The sequence below is a fragment of the Drosophila elegans genome, unplaced genomic scaffold (assembly GCF_018152505.1).
Source record: "Drosophila elegans isolate 14027-0461.03 unplaced genomic scaffold, ASM1815250v1 contig_476, whole genome shotgun sequence".
NCBI classification, from domain to species: Eukaryota; Metazoa; Arthropoda; class Insecta; order Diptera; family Drosophilidae; genus Drosophila; species Drosophila elegans.
Window position 1 is genome coordinate 18,240,332 of NW_024545863.1, and position 23,225 is coordinate 18,263,556.

Consider the following 23,225-nt stretch of genomic DNA (forward strand, 5'->3'; position numbering starts at 1 on the left):
TTTAAATAAAAAACATCGAAGTTATAGTTTTTACATACATTTTTCGAATTGTTCCTATGCTACATGATATTGGACTTATGTACATTCTACCTGCAACATAATAGCTTTATACTTTATAGCTTTATACTTTATTCACTTTAAAGGGTGTGAAATGTGCCCTTCCCTGCGTTGCAAACTTCAAGCTGAATTTATGTCACCCTCTGCAAGGGTATACAAACACGAAAACGAAAACAAACAAGAGGCCGCAACTTCGAAACATATATTTGTTGTCTTTTTTCGCCTGCCAACTAATTGCTATTAATAAAAAGAAACAGCTTCCAGCGCGATACCAGCAGGTGGGACGCTATTAGGCGGCATCTTGCCATCTTGCCATCTTACCAACTTACCAACTTGCCATTCAGGCCTCTTGTGTGGCCCGCTGGATGGAAAGCTCTCCGGCTCCGATCGGAATGGCCAAATGCCCGTACACAATGGGCCCTTAGTATACCTGCATCTATCCTATACTTTACTTTACTATACTATACCATACACTCTTGTTAGCCCAGATGTGGAAAGTCAGCCCAATCCAGTCCGAGTCCCATTGTCTGGCGAAAAGAGAGGAAAGCTGGTTAGCCAAATGGGAGCTCATCTGTGATTATGTTTTTATGGGGCTTCCCACACCTGTTGATCGGAGGACGGCATTCGGTATTTGGTATTTGGTGTTTGGTGTTCGGAACTCGGAATTCCGCGGGGCAAACTTCGCACGACTCGGCGCTGCAAAACCAATATATACAGATGCACATTAATTCAAATTTATTGCATTAACAGCCACTAATTGTTTGAGCTGCCTGCAATTTAACACGCGCGAGCACGGACAGCGCAAACTCATAAAATGGTGTTTGAGTTTGACGAAAGGCAAATACTCTGATATAGAGGATAAATATATTGGTTTTATATGGCAAACACAACGATATAAAATTAAAAACATTTTGCCGTTAAAAAATGCAATCCTTAAATATCTCATTAAAATATGGCAGTACATGGCATAATAAAATGGTTGCTACATAAGCTTGCTTATTAAGAAAAAATTCCTTTTTCTTGCTGCCATAAAAAAGTCATTAAACTTTAATTGGAGTTCACATTTTTAGCTCTCCAATAAAAAAAAGTTCACCTGGTTTTCGTAATGGTTCAATCCATGCCATTTAATGGTAGTTACTAATTGTGTGCCAATATTTTCAATCTCTAGAATTTAATAAGTATTTCCCTGTACCAAAATAAATACTTAATTTTATTTTAAAATAGAAAGCCAAATTTTAATTATCTGCTAAATTTATTTTAAGTATCACTAAGGAAATAAATTTACTTTGCTTTATAAGACGTAATAGCCCCATAAACGTGGTAATTAGCCGAAAAGTATAAAGTACACATTAAAAATAAAAAAAAACAAATATTAAAGTAGCCACCACGAAAAGGTGAGCTAGCTTGGAGTCTAGCAAACATCTCCGGAGAACTTTCGGTTCCAGTCGGGTGGCCAAATTAAGACCCGCATGACAAGTACATTAACCCTAGACAGACGCCAAAGCAACAACATTTGCTTTCAAAGTTTGCCAAACTAATTACCCTTGAGCTTCTGTGCAGTCACAAGTTTGTTACGCAATCGATGGCGAAAATTCCCCTTGATAAAGACGTCGATGGCTGAGTCCCCCGGCAGTTACTCAACTTGAGATGAAATAACAATAAAACAATTAATTATATGGGCATCGACAAAGTCAAATTGCCAGTCTGCAAGAGTCTCTTTGTTTGACAAAAGCCAAGCAAAACAGTTCGCATGGGCGGCGAATGCATGTGGCAAGCGTTGCCGTTGCCATTTGCCATTTGCCATTGAAATTGCCATTGCCACTGTCAGTGGCAACTGCAACAGCAACAGCAACACACAAGCCATGCAACAGCAACAGAAACATAAACTTGGAGATACAGGAAACACACAACAGCCGAGGCAATAGATAAATTTGAGCAGCAGCCGCAGCAGCATCAGCTTGGAAACGTGCGACTCGAGTTGCTGCTGTGCAGCAACATTGGTAGGAGCAACAGCAACATCAGCAGCAGCAGCAGCAGCAGCTGGCTAACCACTTGAAGCACTTTCGTTTTCATCTGATCGTCAGTCGGGTGGAAAGCGCCTGTTGTTACCACCATGGTTTGTTTTTGTTGTTGTTGTTGTTGGTGGTAATGTAATGCGCGCATCTTTAAGATACGCTGCATTGTAGTTGCTGCTGCTGGCATGCAAATGCTGCCCGATATCGATCAGCTGCGTGGTAGTGGAGTTTGCCAGCCCACCATTTGTCTAATTGTCGAGTTTCTCGAACTCTAGCAGAGCATCCGCCGATCGACAAGCAGGCACATGTTGCTGTTGTTGTTGCTGCTGCTGCTGCTGCTTCTGCTGCTGCTATGATGCAATTGCCATTGAATAACAGCGACAGGCGGCAGCAACGGCAGCAGAGAAATTGCAGTCCCTGCTGCACACTCGACCACATTCAAGGTCCCGAACTTCGATTTCTCCCGACTCCGTGTACAACTCCAAGTGATCTACGTGCCCAGTTTGTCTGGCCTGACCAATTGGTACGTTGCCGTCTTGACCCGCAATGCTTCCGTCGATTGTCATCGCTCATCGGGGCTCAGAGGCATGCGTAAAAACTTATTTTCCTACTGGCTGTCTTACGATTTCAATTAAATGCCAAAGCACACAGCCATTATTGTTATTATTTTTGCAACGCGACGGGAAAGTTCCCATCAGTCGCCGCCGAACGGGGAACTTTTCTTCAAATTGTCTTCGATTGGGCAAGCGATTTTCGGATTTCGGGTTACTGATTTTGATTATCCGGTGGGTATGAGTATGGGTATGGGTATGGGCACTACAAGTTCGTCAGTCATCGTCAAAGGCGCCTGTTAATTGAACAACAACAGCAAATGCCGAACAAATGCCAACGCCCACCACAACAAATTGACAGGCTACGTCTTGGCTTAAATGATCAATCGACTGCACAAACAAAACTTCCCCAGTCGTTGCAGTTGCTGTTGGTTGTTGCTGTTTGTTGTTGCTGCTGCTGCTGCTGCTGCTGTTGCTCTTGGTGGTGTTGCATTAACAACTTCCCCATTTGCTTTGTATATGTTGCTGTGGTGCAGCAACAAGTAACATGACTTATGAGTTTGTGCATCAACACGGAATTCGAGTCGTTGTAGTTGCTGCTGCTGCTGTTGCTGCTGTTGCTGCTGCTGCTGCTGTTGCTGCCGCCTTCGTCGCTTAATGAAAACGAAAGTAACTCGCTCTCACATACAGAGACTCACTTAAACCATCGGATCGGGCAGCCACACGCCACATCATTCACTCTCGGTTGGGGGCAGGCCGGATTTATGCGCATATTTTAAACTAATCGCAATTAAACTAATCACTTGACATCTTACATTGAAATAGGCGTTGAATGGCTGCTGCCCGCTAATTACTCACTTAAATGGCACACATAACCAGCGTGGAGTAGGGAAAAATTCACTCCAAATGCCGCAATGACACAAACTGGCATTCGGGCGGCAATTAATGGGTAGCAGGCAGATCGAATAGATCGCATGCCATATATAACATACGGGACAATCCAATGTTGCACGACCTATGCGGCCCGTTCGCATTCAAATGAGATTAGATAATTGGTGGAATCGCTCAGGCGGCGACACGAATGCAAGATCAAATGGCTGGCCCTCTTATCCAACTATATCGTTTACAGCCAGCGAGCTTATTCTAATGTCAAAATAGAATTCGCAGTCATCAATAGTTTCCTCACAGCAGAATCGCTCTATAGGCATGCCAAAACGAAAATAGAAAAAATAAATAATTATGGTAATGACCCACTTGTATGACTTAATTTTGCAATAACAACAGTTTTACATTTACTTGGCAGATACAATGCCCTGCTCGCATGCAATCAGCACTTTAAGCTCGCTACTTGTTTTTTTTAAGTATCGGGTTAAGCTGCCATCTACTCAATGGATCGTAATCAAAAGATTACAAAACCACTTGGGGTAATTTACCAGCTCTTATAAAATGCAACATTTTATTTTGATCGTAATTTTAATTATTAATATTTCTTTCAAGCTGCTGGAAATAACACGTTAAAAAATAAACCAATCATGTTAATGACCCTCTTGTTTAACTAATTTACTAGTTTCACAATGACCCAAGCTAATAACTTAAGACTTATGTTTGAAAACTTTTAAATCAATAAAAGATAAATATAAAATAATATACTTTTATTTTCATATTTATAACTTTATCAACTTCCCTACCATTTTTCAAGAATTTCCCAATAATCAACTAAGGTTAGTTTTTTAGTTAAAAACTGAAACTCGCACATTAATCACAAACTCAAAAGTAGAACGTTTCAAATGTTAAATCAATGTTAAGCCATTGAAAAGGTAACAAGTTAAATTTTAAACAGGAAATAAATGTCAAAACAAAGTTTTACTTATGCGTTCATCGTTGTTATACATAATCATTGACGAATATGCAAATGAACTTGAAGTTATGAAATCATCTGGGCTATTCAGGGCCTGGGTCGACATTAGGCCTTATTTATAGCCCAAGTAAAGCTAAATAATCACTATTTGCTGCCTAATTTATTGTCTTGCACTGCCACTTTCCACGGTAAATGATTTCCGTGGGTTGAGTCGGGCCAACTTACCCTTTTTCCATCGCCATCTCAGCTGGCCATCATCTGTGTGGCTTTTGATTGCCCCCCAACGTCCCGCTGTCTTTTCACTTTCGTTGGCTCGGCTACGCTTTTGTTGTTGCTGCTGCTGCTGCTGGAGCGCGGGGGCATGCCACACCGCCGCTGTCGACGTCTCCGTCGCCGACGACGTCTGCGGCGCCGCTCCGCCATCGAAACGGTAAATGTTTGCTGGCAAACCCGAGCAGAGCACAGTTGCATTTTGGCGCTCGTCCCCAGCGATTCGCACTCGCACCTGGCGCCAAGTAAAGAGCCAAATCAAAAGCCGTCAAAACACCAAACTCCGCTGGTCGCGCATGCGCACGCGCTCAAAGAAATCGAAACGAAATCGAAAAGCAGCCAAAAAGTGACCGTTATTACCGTACAGCCCCTGCGGCCCAACCAGCATCTAAAGTCGTTAGGCTACATTACATAATCGAGATCGAGAGTGGAAACTGCTTCTTTTTGGCCAAAAACTGAAAACTGAAACGGCCAACTTCTGCGCACAATTCGCCATGTCGACGCCGCCCAGCCAGCGGACTAATTAATGCGCGCTCGTGGAAAGAAAAGCAAAAAAAGCGAAGCTGGGAGACCTCGTTAATTATAATACTTAAGGCCGGAAAAAAGCGCTTGGCCCGAGAGCCGCGAACCGCCTCCGTTCCCAGTTCCCGGTCCCCGTAACAGTCCCCCGGAAAAAAAAATAAACCCTCGACCGCCCATTCAACGGCCAGCGTGAAAGTGAAAAGCATCTGGTCATCGGCAGCAGGACAAAGCCAAAGCTACAGCCGGAGCTACAGATACAGCTACAGATACAGATACAGATACAGATACTGTATCCATCTGGAGATACATCTCCGTAAGCGGGCTCTGTGGGTCAGTCATGCGCGCGATGAGCAGCTGAGCTGCGCCAGCTGCCCGAGGAGCGGCCACCAAGATGATGAAGCCATCACAGTCACAGTCACGGTCACAGTCGCGGTCACAGTCGCGGTCACAGTCGCGGTCACACTCGCAGTGCCACTGGCAGCCCCCAGCGGCGAATGCCGCGACCTTGAGCTGGCTGTGCCTCCTGCTGCTGCTGCCCTCTTCCAGGCAGTTTGAGACGGGTAGGTCCAAAACTATGGGAAGATGCGAATATTACTAAATAAACCATTCCAAATTTTAGCAAAATATAAAACAAACAAAAAATCAAACGTAATCTATATATTAAATACTTCATACACTCTCAATCCATCTTTCAATCACAACAATCATCATAACTAGCTAAACGCTACTTGTGATAACTATTCTCATACTAGAGTATTTCTAATTTAAATTAAATAATACCGGTATTATTTAATATAACATAACAAAACCATTTATATCATATTACAAAATGTCCACTGGCATAACAACCAATAAATTTTCATTTGCTTATGTTTTCTGTTAACGCTTCTATAATAATATGTTAAAATAAAAATAAAAATCTTGTAAACAAAGCCAAAGTCATAGACAAGATTGATCGATCTCTATTGATATTTCAACACCTCAAATTTAAATACTACTACGAGACGTGACGAAACTATTAATCAACATTTTAAGGCCTTAAGTTCACCTTAACGATAGTGTGAATTAGTTGACAGAACGAGAAGTTATTTAACGTTTTAAAAGCAATTTATCAACAAAAAATTATATTAATTATATATAAAAAACGTAGCTTTTTAAGTACCTACAATTAGAGAAAACGGCAAAGTAAAATGAAACATTAAAGTGTAAAGTAAAGTAAAGTGTAAATGTAACATTGTTTTTCAAAATATAATCTAACTTAAAATAAAATAAGAACATGGTAATTAATTATTAGCATATTTAATTGGTTTATACAATAGGAAAATTTTAGGTTTTTGATTTTTTTTTATTTTAAATATCCATTTTTTCATACTTACTAAAATCGAAAGTGTAACGCCCTTTGATTTAAACAAAACACCCCACGGGGGTAAATCAGAACCGAAAATATCTATTTAAAAGTGAACCTATTTGGAGTTACCATCTTTTTCTTTGAGTGTAGTTAAACGAAAATAAATCCAAGAAGAAATCCCATTTTAAATCAAAGTACTACCCAACAAATAGTTTTCCAACTTGATAAGCATAATTTGTATTGCAGACTGTGGCTGTCGACCAGCGCGTAGAGGACCGCGGATAATTGCAGGGGCTGCCACAAATGAGGGCCAGTTTCCCTGGCAGGCTTCCCTGGAGCTACTGCATCCATCGCTCGGATTTCTGGGCCATTGGTGCGGGGCGGTGCTGATCCATCAGTATTGGATACTCTCCGCCGCCCACTGTGTTCACAAGTAAGTCGATAAGCATAAAGTGCAAATGTTATATATAATAATTTAATGCATTACCTAGCGATCTCTTCAACCTGCCCATTCCGCCGCTGTGGACGGTGGTCTTGGGGGAACACGATCGCGACGTGGAATCGGGCAACGAGCAGCGCATTCCCGTCGAGAAGATCGTGATGCACCACCGCTACCACAACTTCCGGCACGACGTGGTGCTGATGAAGCTCTCAAAGCCGGCGGATCTCGCCAGGACCTCGAACATCCGGCGCATCTGTCTGCCCTTCCTGTTGGCCGAATCTCCGGATGCGGCACTTTCGGAGGCAGTGCCCCCATCGGCCGATGAGGACGTGCTCCTCCAGCAGCTGGAGCTGGATGATGTGCCCGCCAAGATTGACAACTTCCTGCGCAGCGTCCAGAGCCGAAGGCGCTACAGGAATGTCACGGCTCCCAGCATGAAGGAGCTGATGAACATGAAGATCCTCAGCAGGATGCGTCAAGCGCTGGCGCAACGCTCTCCGCGCAGCCTGAAACGCTCGCGAAGACGCAATGACAAGCTCATGAAGCTGGGTCCTCGGAGGAATTCAGAGGACTCTGCAGAGCAGAAGCACCTCAAGCTCAGTGAGGAGCCCAAGGAGTTGGCCTTTGAGGACTGCGTGGCCACGGGATGGGGCAAGGCCAACATCAGCGGTGATCTGTCCAATCAGCTGCTGAAAACTCAGGTGCCACTGCACCAGAATGGCAGGTGAGTGACCTATCAAATACTTAACGCTGCAAATGTTTAAGCTCTTTCCATATATATTCGATCATATTCTATGATTTGGAAATGGTTTTTACTTTTATGACTTTCAATTAATTGGCTTACTATTTTGACCCTTATTTGCTTACAAGGGGGTAGGGTTTTTAAATTTTATATATATATATTTTTTTGTTTTTCTTAATTTTTAATCAACAATCGATATGACAGTCTCATTTTTTATTTTAAAATAATAAAAACATTGAAATTTCTTGTCAAAAATCGTAATAACCATTTGAAAGCAGTTTGATCTAATTTTAAGACAAAAAAAACAAAATCACAGAAGTAATCCCTATTTTGGCCCTTAAAACCCGACGGTGAAACATTTTCTTAGTCAACTTTGGATTTACAACACCGAAATCTTTTAGCAAATGATACCTCCATTAATGTACACTTTTATTGGAGCAGTGTTATTGATATAATTAATGTATACATTTGATCTTACCTCTTTGCAGGTGCAAGGATGCCTACGGCAGCTTCGTGAACATCCACGGCGGCCATCTGTGCGCCGGCAAGCTGAACGGCGAGGGCGGCACCTGTGTGGGCGACTCCGGCGGACCGCTGCAGTGCCGTTTGAGTCGCGACGGACCCTGGATCCTGGTGGGGGTCACCTCCTTCGGTTCGGGCTGTGCGCTGGAAGGCTTCCCCGATGTGTACACCCGCACCTCGTACTACATGAAGTGGATCGAGGACACGATCGCCGCCCACTGAATCAAGGACTACACATATAAACATATAGTACATATAGCTATCGACCTGTATTTATCGAGTGCAAGCTCAGCTGTACATTGCTTACTGTTACCACTTTAAGTGTAGCCCTAGCTTATTGTTATCATTATCGTTAACTAGTACGTAGGCACGGACGTTCCCTAAGTTGTTTCCGACGAGCACAATAATTTACACCGAATCTTAAGCCTAAATATCACAGTGTTGCCCCTTCTTGAGTTGAGGTAAGCATTCCGATCCAAATTCGATCCTGGGTTACGCCTTGACCAGCTTGGGCTTGAAGCTGCCGGCGCCGAAGAGCAGCTGGAGCTGCTCCTCCGGCTCCAGCGGAAGCGAAGGCTTCCGCAGCCCGCTGGCCAGGCTGAGGCCAACGCCGATCAACTGCACGGCCGTGCCCCGCTCCGCCTGGTCCACCTTCTGGAACTGCTTGGTGGGGGGCCAGAAGCAGAGCATGAGGGCGCTGCACAGTTGGTAAACGCCGGCCAGCAGCATTCCCAGGGCGGCGCTCCACTGCAGCAGCGGGAAGCCCCACTTGATGCCGTGGATGAGCAGCCGCAGGCTCAGGCACAGCACGTCGATGTTGAGGTCCACCCACAGCAGCGGTAGGATCATGTTCTCGAAGGGCGCCATCATTCGGTTGAAACTCACCTTGCCAACCACCTGGTTGGCCTGCAACCTCAAATGGGTGCCCTGCATCGGAGCTCCCAGTTGCTGGAACACACAAGGTATAGTTAGTATAAGTAGACTTGGGTTGCCTTTGACTTGGCCTACCGGTTGGACCACGAAGGTGGAGGTGAAGCGCGACTCGTTCGGCTGGAGCCCTTCAAATGGCTCCAGCAAACTGGGATCGGCGTGCATAAAATGCGGATACGTAATGGCTAAAGGAATATCTAAAAAGGAAACAAGCAAACCAGTAAATAAGAATGCTCATTTGGTTATATTTCAAGCCACAAGTACTCACTGTAGTAGCAGGGTGAGACGCTGCCAACGCCCTTCTTGAGGCAGCGATTGTTCTTGCAGTAGCACGAGGAGTTGGCGTTGTCCAGCTCGCTGTCGAAGGAGTCCGGCTCCATCACGAACTCGAAGGCATCGAGGCCATTGTAGCTGGTGGTGCGGTTGAACTTCACGGGCAGGCGGCGGCAGAAGGTGCGCCTGTACAGGAAGAACTCGTCGTTCTCGTCCATGTCCAGTGGGAAGAGGGTGGCGTCATGGCTGCCCCAGATCCGATTGCACATGGTGCCACTAACAAGTAAATGCAATTGTAAAACTTCATCCTTAGAATGGCTCTAGCGAAGCACTCACTTGGTCTCCTCGTCGTACTGCCAACGCTTGAATCCGCGCTCTCCATTGATGCTGTCCACGGTGTAGCCACGCGGAGAATCCGGCAGCTTCACCCCGTAGTTGTCCTTGCGTTCCGGCAGGTTCATGTTGAACACATTGCTCTCATTTCCCTCCCGAAAGAGCTGAAGTGGGAATCATAATTATTTGTTATTTTTAAGCTCTAATCCAAAATATATTTAAACTTTAGAAGATGAATGCATTGTTTGTTAAGGCCTAATACCAAACTAACCTTAATATGTATTAAAAGAAATAAAAACCGTAAGATTCTCACCTTCTCCATGATGCCAAAGCTGTCAAAGTCAATCCAGCTGGGCACAAAGCGAGCGGCCAGTTTCACCAGTTGGTCTTCGTAGCCCCACATGTAGTCGTGGACACTCATCTCCAGCATGGGCTGTGAGTTCAGTTGCCTGGTTAGGGCACTAAGTCCCAGGGAGGCGAACATCGACAGGCTGGAGGCCAGAGTGGTCACTCCCATCAGTGGGATGTTGGGAGCTCGGATGCGGTCGACCTTGGGATCGCCCACAGATCGCTCCGGCGCAAAGACATACTCTCGCTTAGGCGTGTAGGTGATCGTGTTGTTGGACTCATTGTAGGTGATGTTGTGGTTGCTCAAAACCTCCTTGTAAACATAAGGGCCCACCTCCTGGAGCTGCAACTTGGATGCCCTGCCCGCCGTGAACTCGTCCACATTGGTGTAGTTGAACATGTACACATTGATGTACACGTCGATGGGGGGTGAGAGCCACAGTCGGTGAAGTAGAGCACCAGGCTTCAAGCTCAATTGCTGCAAGGAAAATAATTTAGAAAAATTAGTTTCAATACATGTAACACTTCAACAGAATCATAGATCTGGCAGAACCATTGTCTAACAGAATTGAATGACAAGCATTGGCCCTCAAAAATACCTTTTGTTTAGTTCGTTTATTTTGAATTAGGTCAATAAATTGGTTGTCAATGTCCATGAACACACTTTTCTATTGATAAAACACTGAATTTGTAAGTAGTAGCGGAAACATCGGTTTTGTATCAAGAACTAAAACATAGCTATCTAAGAAATTCTGAACAAAAAACAACCATATTTGCATATCAACTAAAGCTGGCTTTATCTCAGATATCAATTAACTTAACTTGATTTATTTGAATCTATTATGATTAAAGGTTTTATTACTTTGATGTTTTTATATCGTTTGACCAATGTTATTATAAATATTAACCTAACATTGTTAACTTAACTGGGTTAGTAAGGAACTTTTATACTTTTAGCTTTAATTTGTTATAAGTTTCCAGATCGCTTGACAAAATGCACGTTTTTTGTATCGTGACAACGGCAACAATTAAGTCGTTAAAGTTACTAATTGACATGACGATAGCACACAGATAATTATTGCCGACATTCCTGCAATATTTGCACATTTAAGCCAGAGATATATGCTTACCGCATCCAGGATGCTCTGAAGTGGGTCCGCGATGAGCACCAGCGACCCGAAGAAAAGCAGGGTCATCCCGAGGGCAGCGCAGCGCAGCAGCTCTGCAATAAAATAGATCAGCGGGTGAGTTATGGTCATGCAAGCGTTGTCAGCTGAAGTTGAACTGGTTTGGCGCCGTTCCAGTTTGTCGATAGTGTGCGTCCGTGTCCCCTTCGCCCCCTCCCATCATCGTCATCTTCATCATCATGCCCATCATGCCATTGACCTTGGCGGCGGATCGGATCGGGTCGGTCGAGATCTGCGACCTACCTCAATGGCAGGAGCAGGAACATCAGCTCCAGGCCAAAATATAAACAAAACGATGACGACTGGCAGACGATGACGATGCCCAAAAACGGTGACGGTTCAATGAACGTTCTTCGATTTAATATTCGCAAAAAGCGGGGGAAGTTGATGCGTGCAATCCGAAGAAAAAAAAAAAATTCCCATAATTCTAGTTTACTGCCCTTGCTCTCAGGCATTTTTTCCGGCAATTTAAATATATTGTCTAAAATTTAAAAGCCATATTATTCGTTTATCGACGGCATTAACATGTTCGCACAGCTGCCAACTGGTTTTAGCAAATCGCCAACTTTTTAGCATAGATAAACAAAAGATGTTTGTTTAATTTATGGTTACACCTTTAATACAAGAATTTTATTTTCGTTTTCAAGTGAATTTACTAAACTGAAAAGTGAATTGCGACTGATTTCGAGTGGCTAATTGCACCAATTGGATAAGACTGCCGTTCCTAGAAATGTCGTAAATATCCAGTTCCACTGACCTTGTTTGGAATATTAATGAAAAGCACGGAAGATGGGCAAGGCAATCGAAGCGTATCAATCTAGGCTGCACTTCGCCTCACATCTACTTGAAGTGAAATCACTCACTTTACGATCGAAACTTGTTTGTTCTCACCTTCCGCGAAGATTATTGTCTTTGCCCGAACTGTGTGTTCACTTCCGCACTCGAAATCAGGCCGGAAATTGGCCAGAAGTCTGATAATCCAAAACGTGGTCGCACCCAGTCCTCCTGTGACCGATTTCCAGCGATCACGGCCGTTCAACGAAGATGAAAAAGATCACTTTCGGTGGGGGCGCTCATGCGGTCATAAATCGACCGCACAATTTTGGGCCATTTATCGGTAGAAATCGTTTAGCGAGTGCTCGCCATAAAAACAAAGCCAGAAAAACCCCCAATTGTTTGCCCAAATAATAGAAGTTTCTTTGGAACTGGAAACCGAAAGCGACGACCGATAGATACACCTGCCAAGATCAATGAACTGGCTAGAGCCCAGCACGCCCCTAACTCGCTCCAAAATGGCACGATCCCACAGCATCTGCGGCGGAGATCGAAAAGCAAACAGCATAAACTCATTAACAATTTCGCTTCGGTGTCAACGTTGGTGTCATAAATAGGTTCAAGACTTCACAATCAAAACAAACCGCGATGATACATGACAAATTATGCATGGCGTCGATCAAAACCAGAAATCCAAACATATTCCATTGATAGGAATAGCGAGCGTGCGCACAGGAAAAAAATGGGCCAACCAAACGGCGTATACAAGAAAAACATAATTTTAACTAATATTTTTTTAAATTATATATAAAGATAAATAATAAAAAAATCTTTCAGAAATTCATAAGCTGACATTAATTCAAGTTTCTAAAACGCTTAGAGACTACGGTTCAAAAAAGGCGTCTAAAGACTAAAGTCCAAGATAAATATTTTATTCATACTTATATTGGCAATAAAAAATGCATAAAATGTTAATTACTTTTGTTGATATTCGCAATAAAAGCTTTCAGCCATGCAAATATGTATATATGTATGTATGTATATTATCTTTAGGATACAACCTTTCCTTACTTTTGTTTCATGAGTTCTTGGAAAGCATTACATTTTGTGAAATTTCGTCAAAGATAATTTATTTCTTGATGAAAACGCATTTATATTGTTTTAAGGTTCAAAATGAACCTTTTTTCTCTGTGTAGACTTAGATGCTCATGCATATCCTTGCCTTGAGTGTGACAGCCGAAATTCCCGAACTTTGGGGCCCACCCATAAATTAGGCCGAACACAAAGCGGCCCAAATTATTCTGCTGCAATGGAATGACCAATGCCAAAGCCGACACGCAAAGTGGCAAAACCACACGAAAAGCTCCACGGGCTGGCAAAAAGTGGAGCTGTTGCATTGCGCAACAATTGCACCGGCCAAGCAAAGTCCGAGGCAAAATCGGCGATAGCGATGGTGATGGCGATGGCTATGGCGATGACGATGACGATGGGAAGATTGGCAGGCCAAAACACACACAAGCCACACAAGACATCGCATCATGAATGAAAGAAGCTTGTCTCGATCTGAGCGCAGCAGCAGCTGATTCAGTGAGCTGTGAACTTGTTTGCGACAGCAAAACAGCAGCCAGTCGGCAATTGCCAATCGGCAGCCAGTAGTCAGTAGCCAGCTCAATATCGGGCGGGATCGGATATATCAGTTACTAAGTACGAGCTCGTCGGCTAACGACTGACGGCTGACGGCTGCCTCTGCAGCGGTCTGAAGTTCAAGTTCGGTACAACACGCCGGCTAGTATATCGTACTAAACAAAATCAAAAAAAAAAAAAAACAAAAACAAAAAAAAACCTGCAAATTAACCCAACTCCAAGTGCTGGAGATAATATGTTTTTGACCAGTCAAAGCGTCACCGGTGGTGACCCACTGAAGTCAAGAATGAATTTGTTTTGTTTCTGACGGAACACCTTCGCCGGCTGCCAGGCAGGTGTGTGTGTGTGTGAGTGTGTGTGTGCGACTTCCGTCAAACGACAATAAATTAGGTAAACAGCAGTATGCTATAGCTATTGTATAGTATAGTATAGTGTAGTGCGACGCTGAGATTCGCGCTCGGGTATCCACAAGATACAGATACTCTGTTAGCAAGTGCCGATGCGATCCGATCGCCTAATAGTTAGTCGCCGCTGTTATGACGATGTTTGTTTGCCGCCTGCCTGTTTGGCTCTGTTTGGCTAGTGATTAATCCCAGATCCGTTGCTATTTGCTTTTAATCATCGCCAAAACCAAAAAACCCAAAACCCTTAAATAGTCGCAGTCAAAGTCTCGCGGCAATTAGACGCCCGCCAATAAGGAAAAGTAAATATGTAGCGCGCCAAGTTTACAACTTTACAACTTCCCCAAATCGCAGGCTGTGATACTGTGATACTGTGATGCTGAGATGCTGATTTTGAGATACTGATGCTGAAATGCTAAAATGCTGATCCGATTTGTTCGCCTTTGAAACGGATACTTTACACTGGCGATGATATTGTTATTGCTAATGCCCGGACAATAGCTGTTATTTGCATTGTTTAGCGGGCATTGAGCTGTAGATCGTATTGATTTATGGCGCACTGCCACAAATTAGTTGAATCGTTCTCTATTTCTCTGCAAGTCATGTTTGCGTTTCGGTTTTGGGGTTTGGAGTTGATGGGGGGATCTGTCAGCATCTTTTCGAGCTATATACCATAGCTATGCATATCATATCATGGGGCCAATCTGACCCGGACTGGGCAATCATCGCGTTCACCTTCAGTTTTCCCAGCGCATTTATGCTGATTGAAATCATCGAACTTCATGGTAAGGTAATACGTGACATTTTCAGTCACAACCGATTTCATTTGAAATCTTAATTTATGCAAACTTAATTGCACTACCGTCCAGATCCGTTAATACACATACACGTACGCTTCCGAAGACTTTGCTCCGGAATGAGCTGATAGCGAATGACTTCGCCAAAACGATCCGGAGATCAACATGTGTACGTTACACATGTATGTTTGTTCAGATACAAGCTGCTTACAATTAATCTGAGATCCGAAGTGACCCTACACAAGTGGCCTACAAAGTATAGAACCCTACGCCCTTGGCGGCTCATTTGTTATTATGCAAATCGGCCGATGTCTTGCCCCTTTTTTTTTTTTAGTTGGCTTTGAGCATATGTTAACTGCTTTGGCCGAGAGACGAGAGCCGAGGCGGTGCCGAAAAATAAAAGAGATAAAAGATAACCCTAGAAAGCACTAATTAATACAATTTCAAAAACATTTTTGTTCGTTTTCATTTTGTGTCGCTATTATTAGCTAATAGCTGTCGTGCTGCCAAAAATCTACGGACTTTAGAACTGGTCCGCTATCCAGGTATTTGCAATAAATAAAATAGTAGATACAGACGCGTGCGGCCAGCTGTCGGTATTTTGGTAATTAGCATTCTAATTTTCGCCGGGAATGTGTTTTTGGGAAATTTCGAAACCGTTTTATATCGGTTTGATTAGCATGCACACGAACGTTTAAAAATCCATTGCACCATTCCCACTAGATTGCAGCGATTTCAGCAGTTTTGGTGATTTTAGCGACTTCAGCGATTTTAGCAGTTAGTGTGCAAGAGATCTTTGTTGACGTTTTTATGATCGCGTGGGGGCAGCTACAGCTCCCTTGGCTGGAAACCGCGGTTCGAATTAACTTTTATGGGCCTTTGGCTTTGACCAATGCGGACAATGGTCCGCATGGCTTCATTAAGCGCTGGTCGCTTTGGCTTTTTTGGGCCGAATATACTCACTTGCATTGCGCTGGTTTTTGTTGGTAAATAGTTTCATTTCGGCACCTAAAAAATTTTAGCTCCGGCGCGATCTGATTTTTTTCCTATTTTTTTGCTGTTGTTTTTGAACGGGCTGCACTTGATTGAACGGCTGGCTTGCTGGCTGGTTAGTTGATTAGTTATTTATTGATTTATGACGAAAATCAATTAATTCTTGTGTTATTATTTATGACCGCAAATTAAACTATTAACAGGTCGGTCGCATTACGGATTGTGATGGGGATTGTGATTGAAATTGAAATTCCGATTACGATCGGGGAATTTGCATGGTTTAATTTGATTTGACTCGGCGTTCATATAACCGTGGTCCCATTTGCCTAATAGGTCGAGTGAGTGTTTGGTTCCTGGCGATTGTCCACCCGAGAGGAGATCCGTTCAGGGCCTAGGAGTCTGTCACTGTTGCCTGATTCTGTTGTCTGATGGCTGGTGGCTGGTGGCTGGTGACTGGGCTAGAATCTCGCTGCTTTGTCTCGAATCGAACTGAACTGTCACGCACTTCCTATTCTCACAAATTTTGACAACTTAATGCGCCGATCTCGACTGCAGCGGGGACCTTTATATGGACTCTTGGGCCGATTCCCGATCTCTCGGCCGATCGAGCGCCGAGTGTCTGGCGGAGATCGGATCGGCTAACAGCTAGCAGCCAGCTAGCTAGCTAGCTAGCACTAGCATCTCAACCTTTCTACAACCGGTCCACAATCAAGCCTCTGCTCGGGCTTCGCTCGGCTAAAATCGCGCACGTTCGCACTAGCACCAGCACCAGCACCAGCACTCGCATTCGCATGCGCAGTCGTTGGCCAAAACACAAAAACCCCAGAACCCCAAAACAGCATTAAGTAGCTTTCTGGTCCGGGGCTATGAACACCCTGGGCGAACGTTAGCATAGAACGCAGGGTGAGATGGGATGGCGTTGGCCATTGTCTCGAGCTCGCGGATCGCTTAGCAGCAAATGCCTTCCCATAAATTTAATGGCTCAAATGACTCTATTTAATCCAGCGGCCTCTATCTTGGGCACAGCAGACACGCACACGTGCCGCTGCCCTTTTTGCGGTCCCCCCCCATAAATATGCATGAAGCTTTGCCGCAATTAAAAGCCATTTCTTGACGCAATTACATCCAGTTCTGATTCTTAGCAGCCAATAACGATTAGCTTTTAACTGGCTGTTCTGATAATTATCCGTCCGCTGTTTAGCTCGATATTTATGACAGATCTGTGGCGTACCCATGCGATCGATCTAATCACGCTGACTAAGTCACTAGTCTATAGCCAATAGCCTATAGCCTATAGATAGTGACCTATTTTGCTCTACTCGACTTTATCTCTGACCCGGCGAGTCTAGTAAATATCATCTTCACTTGCCGTTCTTCCCGGTAGACATTCTGAGTCTGAGAAATGACATTTTGTGTGCTTTTATTGCCCGCCATTGTTCGTGGACTGTTGCCACGACGTCAAGCAACCGCACAGGTGATCTGATCCCGAATAAACAATGAGCTGCCTCCTAACTGCCATATGGCATGTGAGCCGCAATTTGCCATCGGGCGGCTCTTGTTACCAGGCTAATTGTTGTTTGTGTTTATGGCATCGCTGGACGTAATTATGGCATCCCAAAGTCCCATTTTTTGATGTGCGCTTTTATGCTTTCACCAAAAGTTCTCAGGGTTCTAGGTTGTGACCATAATAAAAGCTGTTCACTTGGAAGTGGTGGGTCCTGGATAAATCAAAACTTCCTTGACGAAAGGATTTCATAAATAGCATATTGATAATAAGTAGCTTAAATATCAAAACAAATAAAAGCTATTGGCCTATTATATGTTTTAAGTATAACCCACACGGCATCGCCTATAAATTTAAAATGGAATTGGCCATAAATATGTAATATAAAGGAAACCAGTTTCTTAACCAATCTCATAAATACTTGTATCCCACAAAATAGGTGTGAAGAAACCTTTTTTAAGCCAGCCATGCCGAAAAGAATTCTCGTTTAGAGCTACATTTAAAGATTTTATGAGACACACGTTTGCGAGAAACTTGTGGATTAATTAAGCGAAAAATAAAAAAAGTTATTTTCTTATTTATTATTGAAAGTCAAAGTTCGGTAAAAAAAATATATAAAATCAGCATGCGAATTTTAATTATCTTACAAAACTTTAGAAATAAGCTTGATGAAGAAATTAGCATATTTTAGTTTTTAATATGTTATCTTGAAAATCAAACAGAAATCTTTGGCATCAGGCCCTACACTAATTGGCAAAAATACGTTAAGGGAATTCTCTAAAATGTTTGATCAAGTTATTTCATTTTGAAATCCCCAACTAGAAATGGTAAAAACCATATCTATTTTTGTTCCCAATCTCCAACGTATTGCAAGTGACCCCTTACACACTCCGCAAACGCCTCTCTGCCCAAGTAGAATTCACGTGGAATACCACGGATCTGACTAACCCTTTGGATATCGATCAATATTTGCCGGATTTAGAAAACCAAATAACAACACACACAAATAGATGCAAACTTTGTTATTAAGCTGCGAAATTTTTAGGTACAATTATCATTTGGCTGCCAATGAGCCCATTGTTTGGCGACCGTCTAAATGCCAGTGGCCAAATTGGCGACCATCCTCAAGGCGAGGAAAGCCCCGAAAGTTCGAGGAGCGCATTCGGACCTCCACTGATGTGGTCAGTGAGCTAGCGAAATATTTGCCTATTTGCCCCTCTCGCAAACTATTTCGCATACATTAAACGCTCAATTATCCCAAGTAGTTTTTAACGAGCCGCAGGGGGCGGCGGATTAACGGATCGAAATTATTAACATCTACGCAAACAGCGCGTCGGGGGCTCTCGAAACAGTGCTCTCCCGAAATTGGGGGCTGGCATGCAAATGTATATATTTTACGTTATGGGCCTGGGAAAGAGGGTAACCCCCGTCATGGGATCCGGAAAACGCAGGCCGCAACTTATAAGTTGTAACTGTATAAAACAAGGCACTTTGTCGTAATTGCAACGCCGCATCAACCTAAAGCATTTGTCTGAAGCATTGGCTAGCACGATGACGTTGGCGATTTAGCACATGAGAGGTGACAAAAGCCCTGCAAAGTCGCAGCCAGCAGAACAATGAAGTGCATATACGAGGTGCTGGGAAAAACCGAGAGGTAGCCCAACTTGACCAGCTCCAGCAGCTCTCAATGCGGAATATTCGCTGGCAGAAGTCCTTGAACCAGTTCAGGGATTTCCCCGCATAGCCATTAATTTTAGCTGCAAGAAACTCTGTAAAATTACTTTCCATTAGGGTGGACTAAAAAATGCAGGCATTCGCTTAGAAAAGTGTTTTTATATAGACTAATTATATAAAGCTAAATGACTATTAAGATTCACCAACACAAAAATAACTTATACTGCACGCTAGGCAAAATTTTTGTTGACAACGTAGAAATGATTTTATGAGGTTTGTTATGAAAACAATTTTCAAACAAAACGAACAAGTCTATGGAAATTTTATTTAGGAAATTTTCATATCAACAACCATTATTTCATTTCCTCAGAAACGCAAGCAGATATAACCTTTAAGCCGTCTTGACAGCATTATCTCAATAGCAGGCTGAGTCACAAAACTAAAATCATAGCCGAATTTGTTATTTACAGAATGAAATAAAAATTAATTGGTTGTTGTGCGGATGGCGACCTTTTAGATTTTGATCAAATATGAGGGTTATTGCCGGCGCGAGGTCAGGAAAACAAGTACAAAAGTATAAGTGGAGTGTTTTTTATAAGATCAACGTGTTTTAAGAACCAAATGAAAATTATTTACAAAGGTCCTTTGACAAGATATTAGTTTGAATTTGTTTAGTTGTTCTGATTTTCTTTTGTTGCATAAATCTTTTGCAGTTTTCTTGTGCCTATTAGGTAAACAATAACGAGAGGTGCATGAAAGTTCAGGGGACTTCGGCCAGACATTGTCCGATTGGCGGATGCTGTTATGAATGCCGCTCGCAAGGTAAGCATATGGGAGTGCTGGTGGCAGTAGCCACAGCTTGTAATCGCCTATCTTAGCTCCAATTATTGGCAAAGGCAAGTGTGCTCTATATCGGCGGTCGTTAATGGAACTGGAACTGGAGCTAAACTCTCAGGCGAACAATGAGGAACCAACAATGTTGGATGGCAATTAGATTTAAATATGAATCGCTACCGTCCGTCGCAAATGAATATCTAACGAGTTTAATTGGAGCGATAATCACAACAACAGTGGGCCAGAGAACGGAGACGATGGCAACAACAAAAACAAAAACAAAAAAAAACGAAAAACGTGTAAATAAGTAATAGTTAGAGCGTTAATTAGTCAGAACGCGCTTATAACAAACATTAACTTAATAAGCATCCAGAAGAACTCGCTCCGTGATGTCATGTTTGCCATAGTGCTCCACAAGGGAAAGCACATTACGTATACGCACTGCAGGCACAGCACTGCAATCGCTATTGAAATTAGTTAACCGCCTGACCCCAAATTAAACAGCAATGGGAAGTCGGGCAGCGCACTTAATACCTCATCGGGTCGCGTATCGCAATCAGCGTCGCCGACTAAGCCAACAGTTATTAAACAATAATCAAAATAGTATAATTAATGACACAGTGCCGCAACTCTGACGCCAGCGAAGGCGGAAGGAGGAGTGCAGCTAGGCTGTGAGCACATAAATCAGAGAATTGATTTCAGGTGGGGCAGGCGGCAGGCAGGAGGCAGCAGGCACTAATCCTGCTTATCGAAAATTTGTCATTTATTCAGTTATTCCCATAATTCTGCTCCTGATAGCCCCGTTGTTTCCAGATATCTCGTTAGCCAACTGTCACCATTTGTTAGCGCCCGCCAATCTCCGTTCGCATTTGCTTTTGCATACCGCCCACCCATCACTCCGAACTTGAACTCGGATTGCCACTACGACTCTCTCTCTCTCTCTCTCCCACTCCAACACCCACTCCCACTCCCACTCCCGGTGGCTCTTCCGTTCCAGCTGCTGCAAAAGTTCAAGCACAGCAGCAGCAATGGCAGCAGCCACATAATTAGCCTGCATATGAAAACATTTTAGAGGTTTCGCCCCGGTGTTCGTTTCGTTTCGAATCGTTTTGCCAACTTCCGTTCGCTTCTGGTCGGGATCTCGACGAGGGTGGCCGTGATAAGCCGGGCACATCCTCCAGCCAGCGACTCCTATAAATACCTGTTGCCAATGGCTTTTGGCCAACACTTATTCACGGTCGCGTCCGCTGATTACACAGTCCGCCAAACAATAGCATTGTGATATCGTTTGCGTTCCCAAATACTCAAATTCCCCCATCGGACTAGGTAAGTGCCTCGAAACCGAACAATCCCAAGGCTCACTTCACCGTAAACCACTTAGGTTAGTTCGTTTTATGCAAGTAAATCACGCAAATGCACATTTTTAGAACTATTACGTGTGCTCATTAGCCCCGTTGGGTCGTTAACCAATGATTCATATCCGCATCCTTTCGTTTGGGCCCTAACTAGAAGCTAACTGCCTTATAATACTCGTAATTATCGGCTTTATTTGCATTTAGCTGGGCGCAAGCATTAACAACTTGCGTCAGTCCCGCCCAAAAATCATTGAGTACCGATCACAAACGACGGCAGTCGACAGCTTGTTGATCTTTAGCCGAGTTTTACCTGATTAGCATACTCGATTGCCAGCTATTAACTGAGGCCCTCCAAGAGCTAGACCCCTAAATCTAACATAGTAGGTCCCCGAGATTTACGAGATCTAAATTGCTTAATATCAGTAGTTAGTTCTAAGAATTTTCTCTACCCTGGAAACGATTAGTCCGTATGGAAAAACACCATATAAATTATATATAAACATCGTTACTTTCACTTTGCCAGACTGAAAGAATTTTTAGTTAACAATTAATATATATTTTTTTTTAGTACCCATACTAAAGCTAATGAGCTAAAAAGATACACAAATAATAATAAAACTTGGAATGTATTCAATGATTAGCGACTGCTAATTTTTGACGACCTTCCCTAACTCCAGCAAATAGTGTAATATAGGTACTTTTAATTAATTTTGATTTAAAATTTAAAGTTTTTTGTTTAATAAATGCGATTTAATCAAAAATATGATAGATGAATATAGCAACTTAGTAAAACATTAGGGTTTTAATTAAAATATGGCAAACTAGAAACGTGATTGCAACTCAATCTGAACTTTTGAAATTGATGATTTTTCAACATATTTTTGCAGAACTATGTGCCAAACAATGCGTTGCATTCTGATTGTCTGCGTGGCCCTTGCTCTCCTTGCCGCCGGCTGCCGCGTGGAGGCCTCGAACTCCCGACCTCCGCGGAAGAACGATGTCAACACCATGGCCGATGCCTATAAGTTCCTGCAGGATCTCGACACCTACTACGGGGACAGGGCCCGGGTTCGATTCGGAAAGCGGGGGGCCCTGATGGACATGCTGAGGAATCGCGAACTGGACAACTTTAATCTGGGAAAGAATGCCAACAACGGCGGAGAATTGGTAACCAGAGATGACTCGCCCAACGACGGAGTAATATAGTTTTATCCTGCAGGTCCGCGCTTTGGATGAGGAGGAGGTGTACTAAACCCACCCTTGGCAACCATGGCAACGTTCTTAACTCATGATTATAGTTATTAGCATACGCATTATTGTTTAGAATGTTTCTCGGGGCAATAGTTTAACGTGTTGGGAGAGGATTTGTAGTTGCAGCTACAGAATTAAGGAGTTATTCTAGCCTTGATGTTTGTTGAATAAATGAAATACCCAAATAAACGTCTTCGTGATGTTTAAACTTAAATAAAGAGTGCAATGATCAAATTGTGGTTTTTATTTTCTACAGATTCGAAATGACGAACTATATTGTTGTCCAAAAGTCCGATCAGATTATTAAAATTTGGCGATCCCTTAAGCTTTTATCTGCGATAACCCGTCCCAAGTCCGATCATTAAGTTTTCTACTTTAAGTATACTACGGCCAGACGCTTTTATAGATACTAAAGACTTGTTTTTGCTGCATAATTTCGGGATTATTTTTATACCTCAAAAAAGTTATATTTGAACAAGTTGTTGTTAGGTTTGCTTTATTGTTTTTAACGAGTTTTATATCATTTCGGAAATAATTATAAATAAATTACAAGAAAATTATACTTCATTAAGGTTGCGACTGATACGTTAAAAATGATGT

The 23,225-nt window shown here is 43.0% G+C and overlaps 3 protein-coding genes across 5 annotated transcripts; 2 read left to right on the forward strand and 1 right to left on the reverse strand.

Annotated features, from left to right (window-relative positions):
- The first annotated feature begins 4,958 nt into the window (after nucleotides 1-4,958).
- LOC108135084 (trypsin) lies at nucleotides 4,959-8,758 on the forward strand. Its single transcript, XM_017255653.2, has 4 exons — nucleotides 4,959-5,833; nucleotides 6,868-7,054; nucleotides 7,113-7,787; nucleotides 8,294-8,758. Exons 1-4 carry the CDS (start codon nucleotides 5,665-5,667, stop codon nucleotides 8,547-8,549), a joined length of 1,287 nt encoding a protein of 428 aa, XP_017111142.1. The 5' UTR covers nucleotides 4,959-5,664; the 3' UTR covers nucleotides 8,550-8,758.
- On the reverse strand, nucleotides 8,573-16,554 carry LOC108135081 (lysosome membrane protein 2). The gene is made up of 7 exons (XM_017255647.1): nucleotides 15,978-16,554; nucleotides 11,342-11,433; nucleotides 10,177-10,689; nucleotides 9,867-10,027; nucleotides 9,526-9,806; nucleotides 9,336-9,454; nucleotides 8,573-9,275 (listed from the first exon to the last, which is right to left on the reverse strand). The coding sequence occupies exons 1-7, from the start codon at nucleotides 16,012-16,014 to the stop codon at nucleotides 8,820-8,822; spliced, it is 1,659 nt and encodes a 552-aa protein (XP_017111136.1). The 5' UTR covers nucleotides 16,015-16,554; the 3' UTR covers nucleotides 8,573-8,819.
- Nucleotides 11,491-22,859, forward strand: LOC108135087 (neuropeptide F). Of its 3 annotated transcripts, none has more exons than XM_041709097.1 (3): nucleotides 11,491-13,876; nucleotides 22,262-22,541; nucleotides 22,615-22,859. In XM_041709097.1, exons 2-3 carry the CDS (start codon nucleotides 22,266-22,268, stop codon nucleotides 22,624-22,626), a joined length of 288 nt encoding a protein of 95 aa, XP_041565031.1. In that variant the 5' UTR covers nucleotides 11,491-13,876; nucleotides 22,262-22,265; the 3' UTR covers nucleotides 22,627-22,859. The 3 variants fall into 3 exon arrangements, with proteins under 3 accessions (XP_041565031.1, XP_017111145.1, XP_017111144.1); XM_017255656.2 differs by having other exon boundaries at nucleotides 11,494-13,876; nucleotides 22,594-22,859; XM_017255655.1 differs by lacking the exon at nucleotides 11,491-13,876 and adding an exon at nucleotides 21,253-21,345 and having other exon boundaries at nucleotides 22,594-22,859.
- The last annotated feature ends 366 nt before the right edge of the window (nucleotides 22,860-23,225 follow it).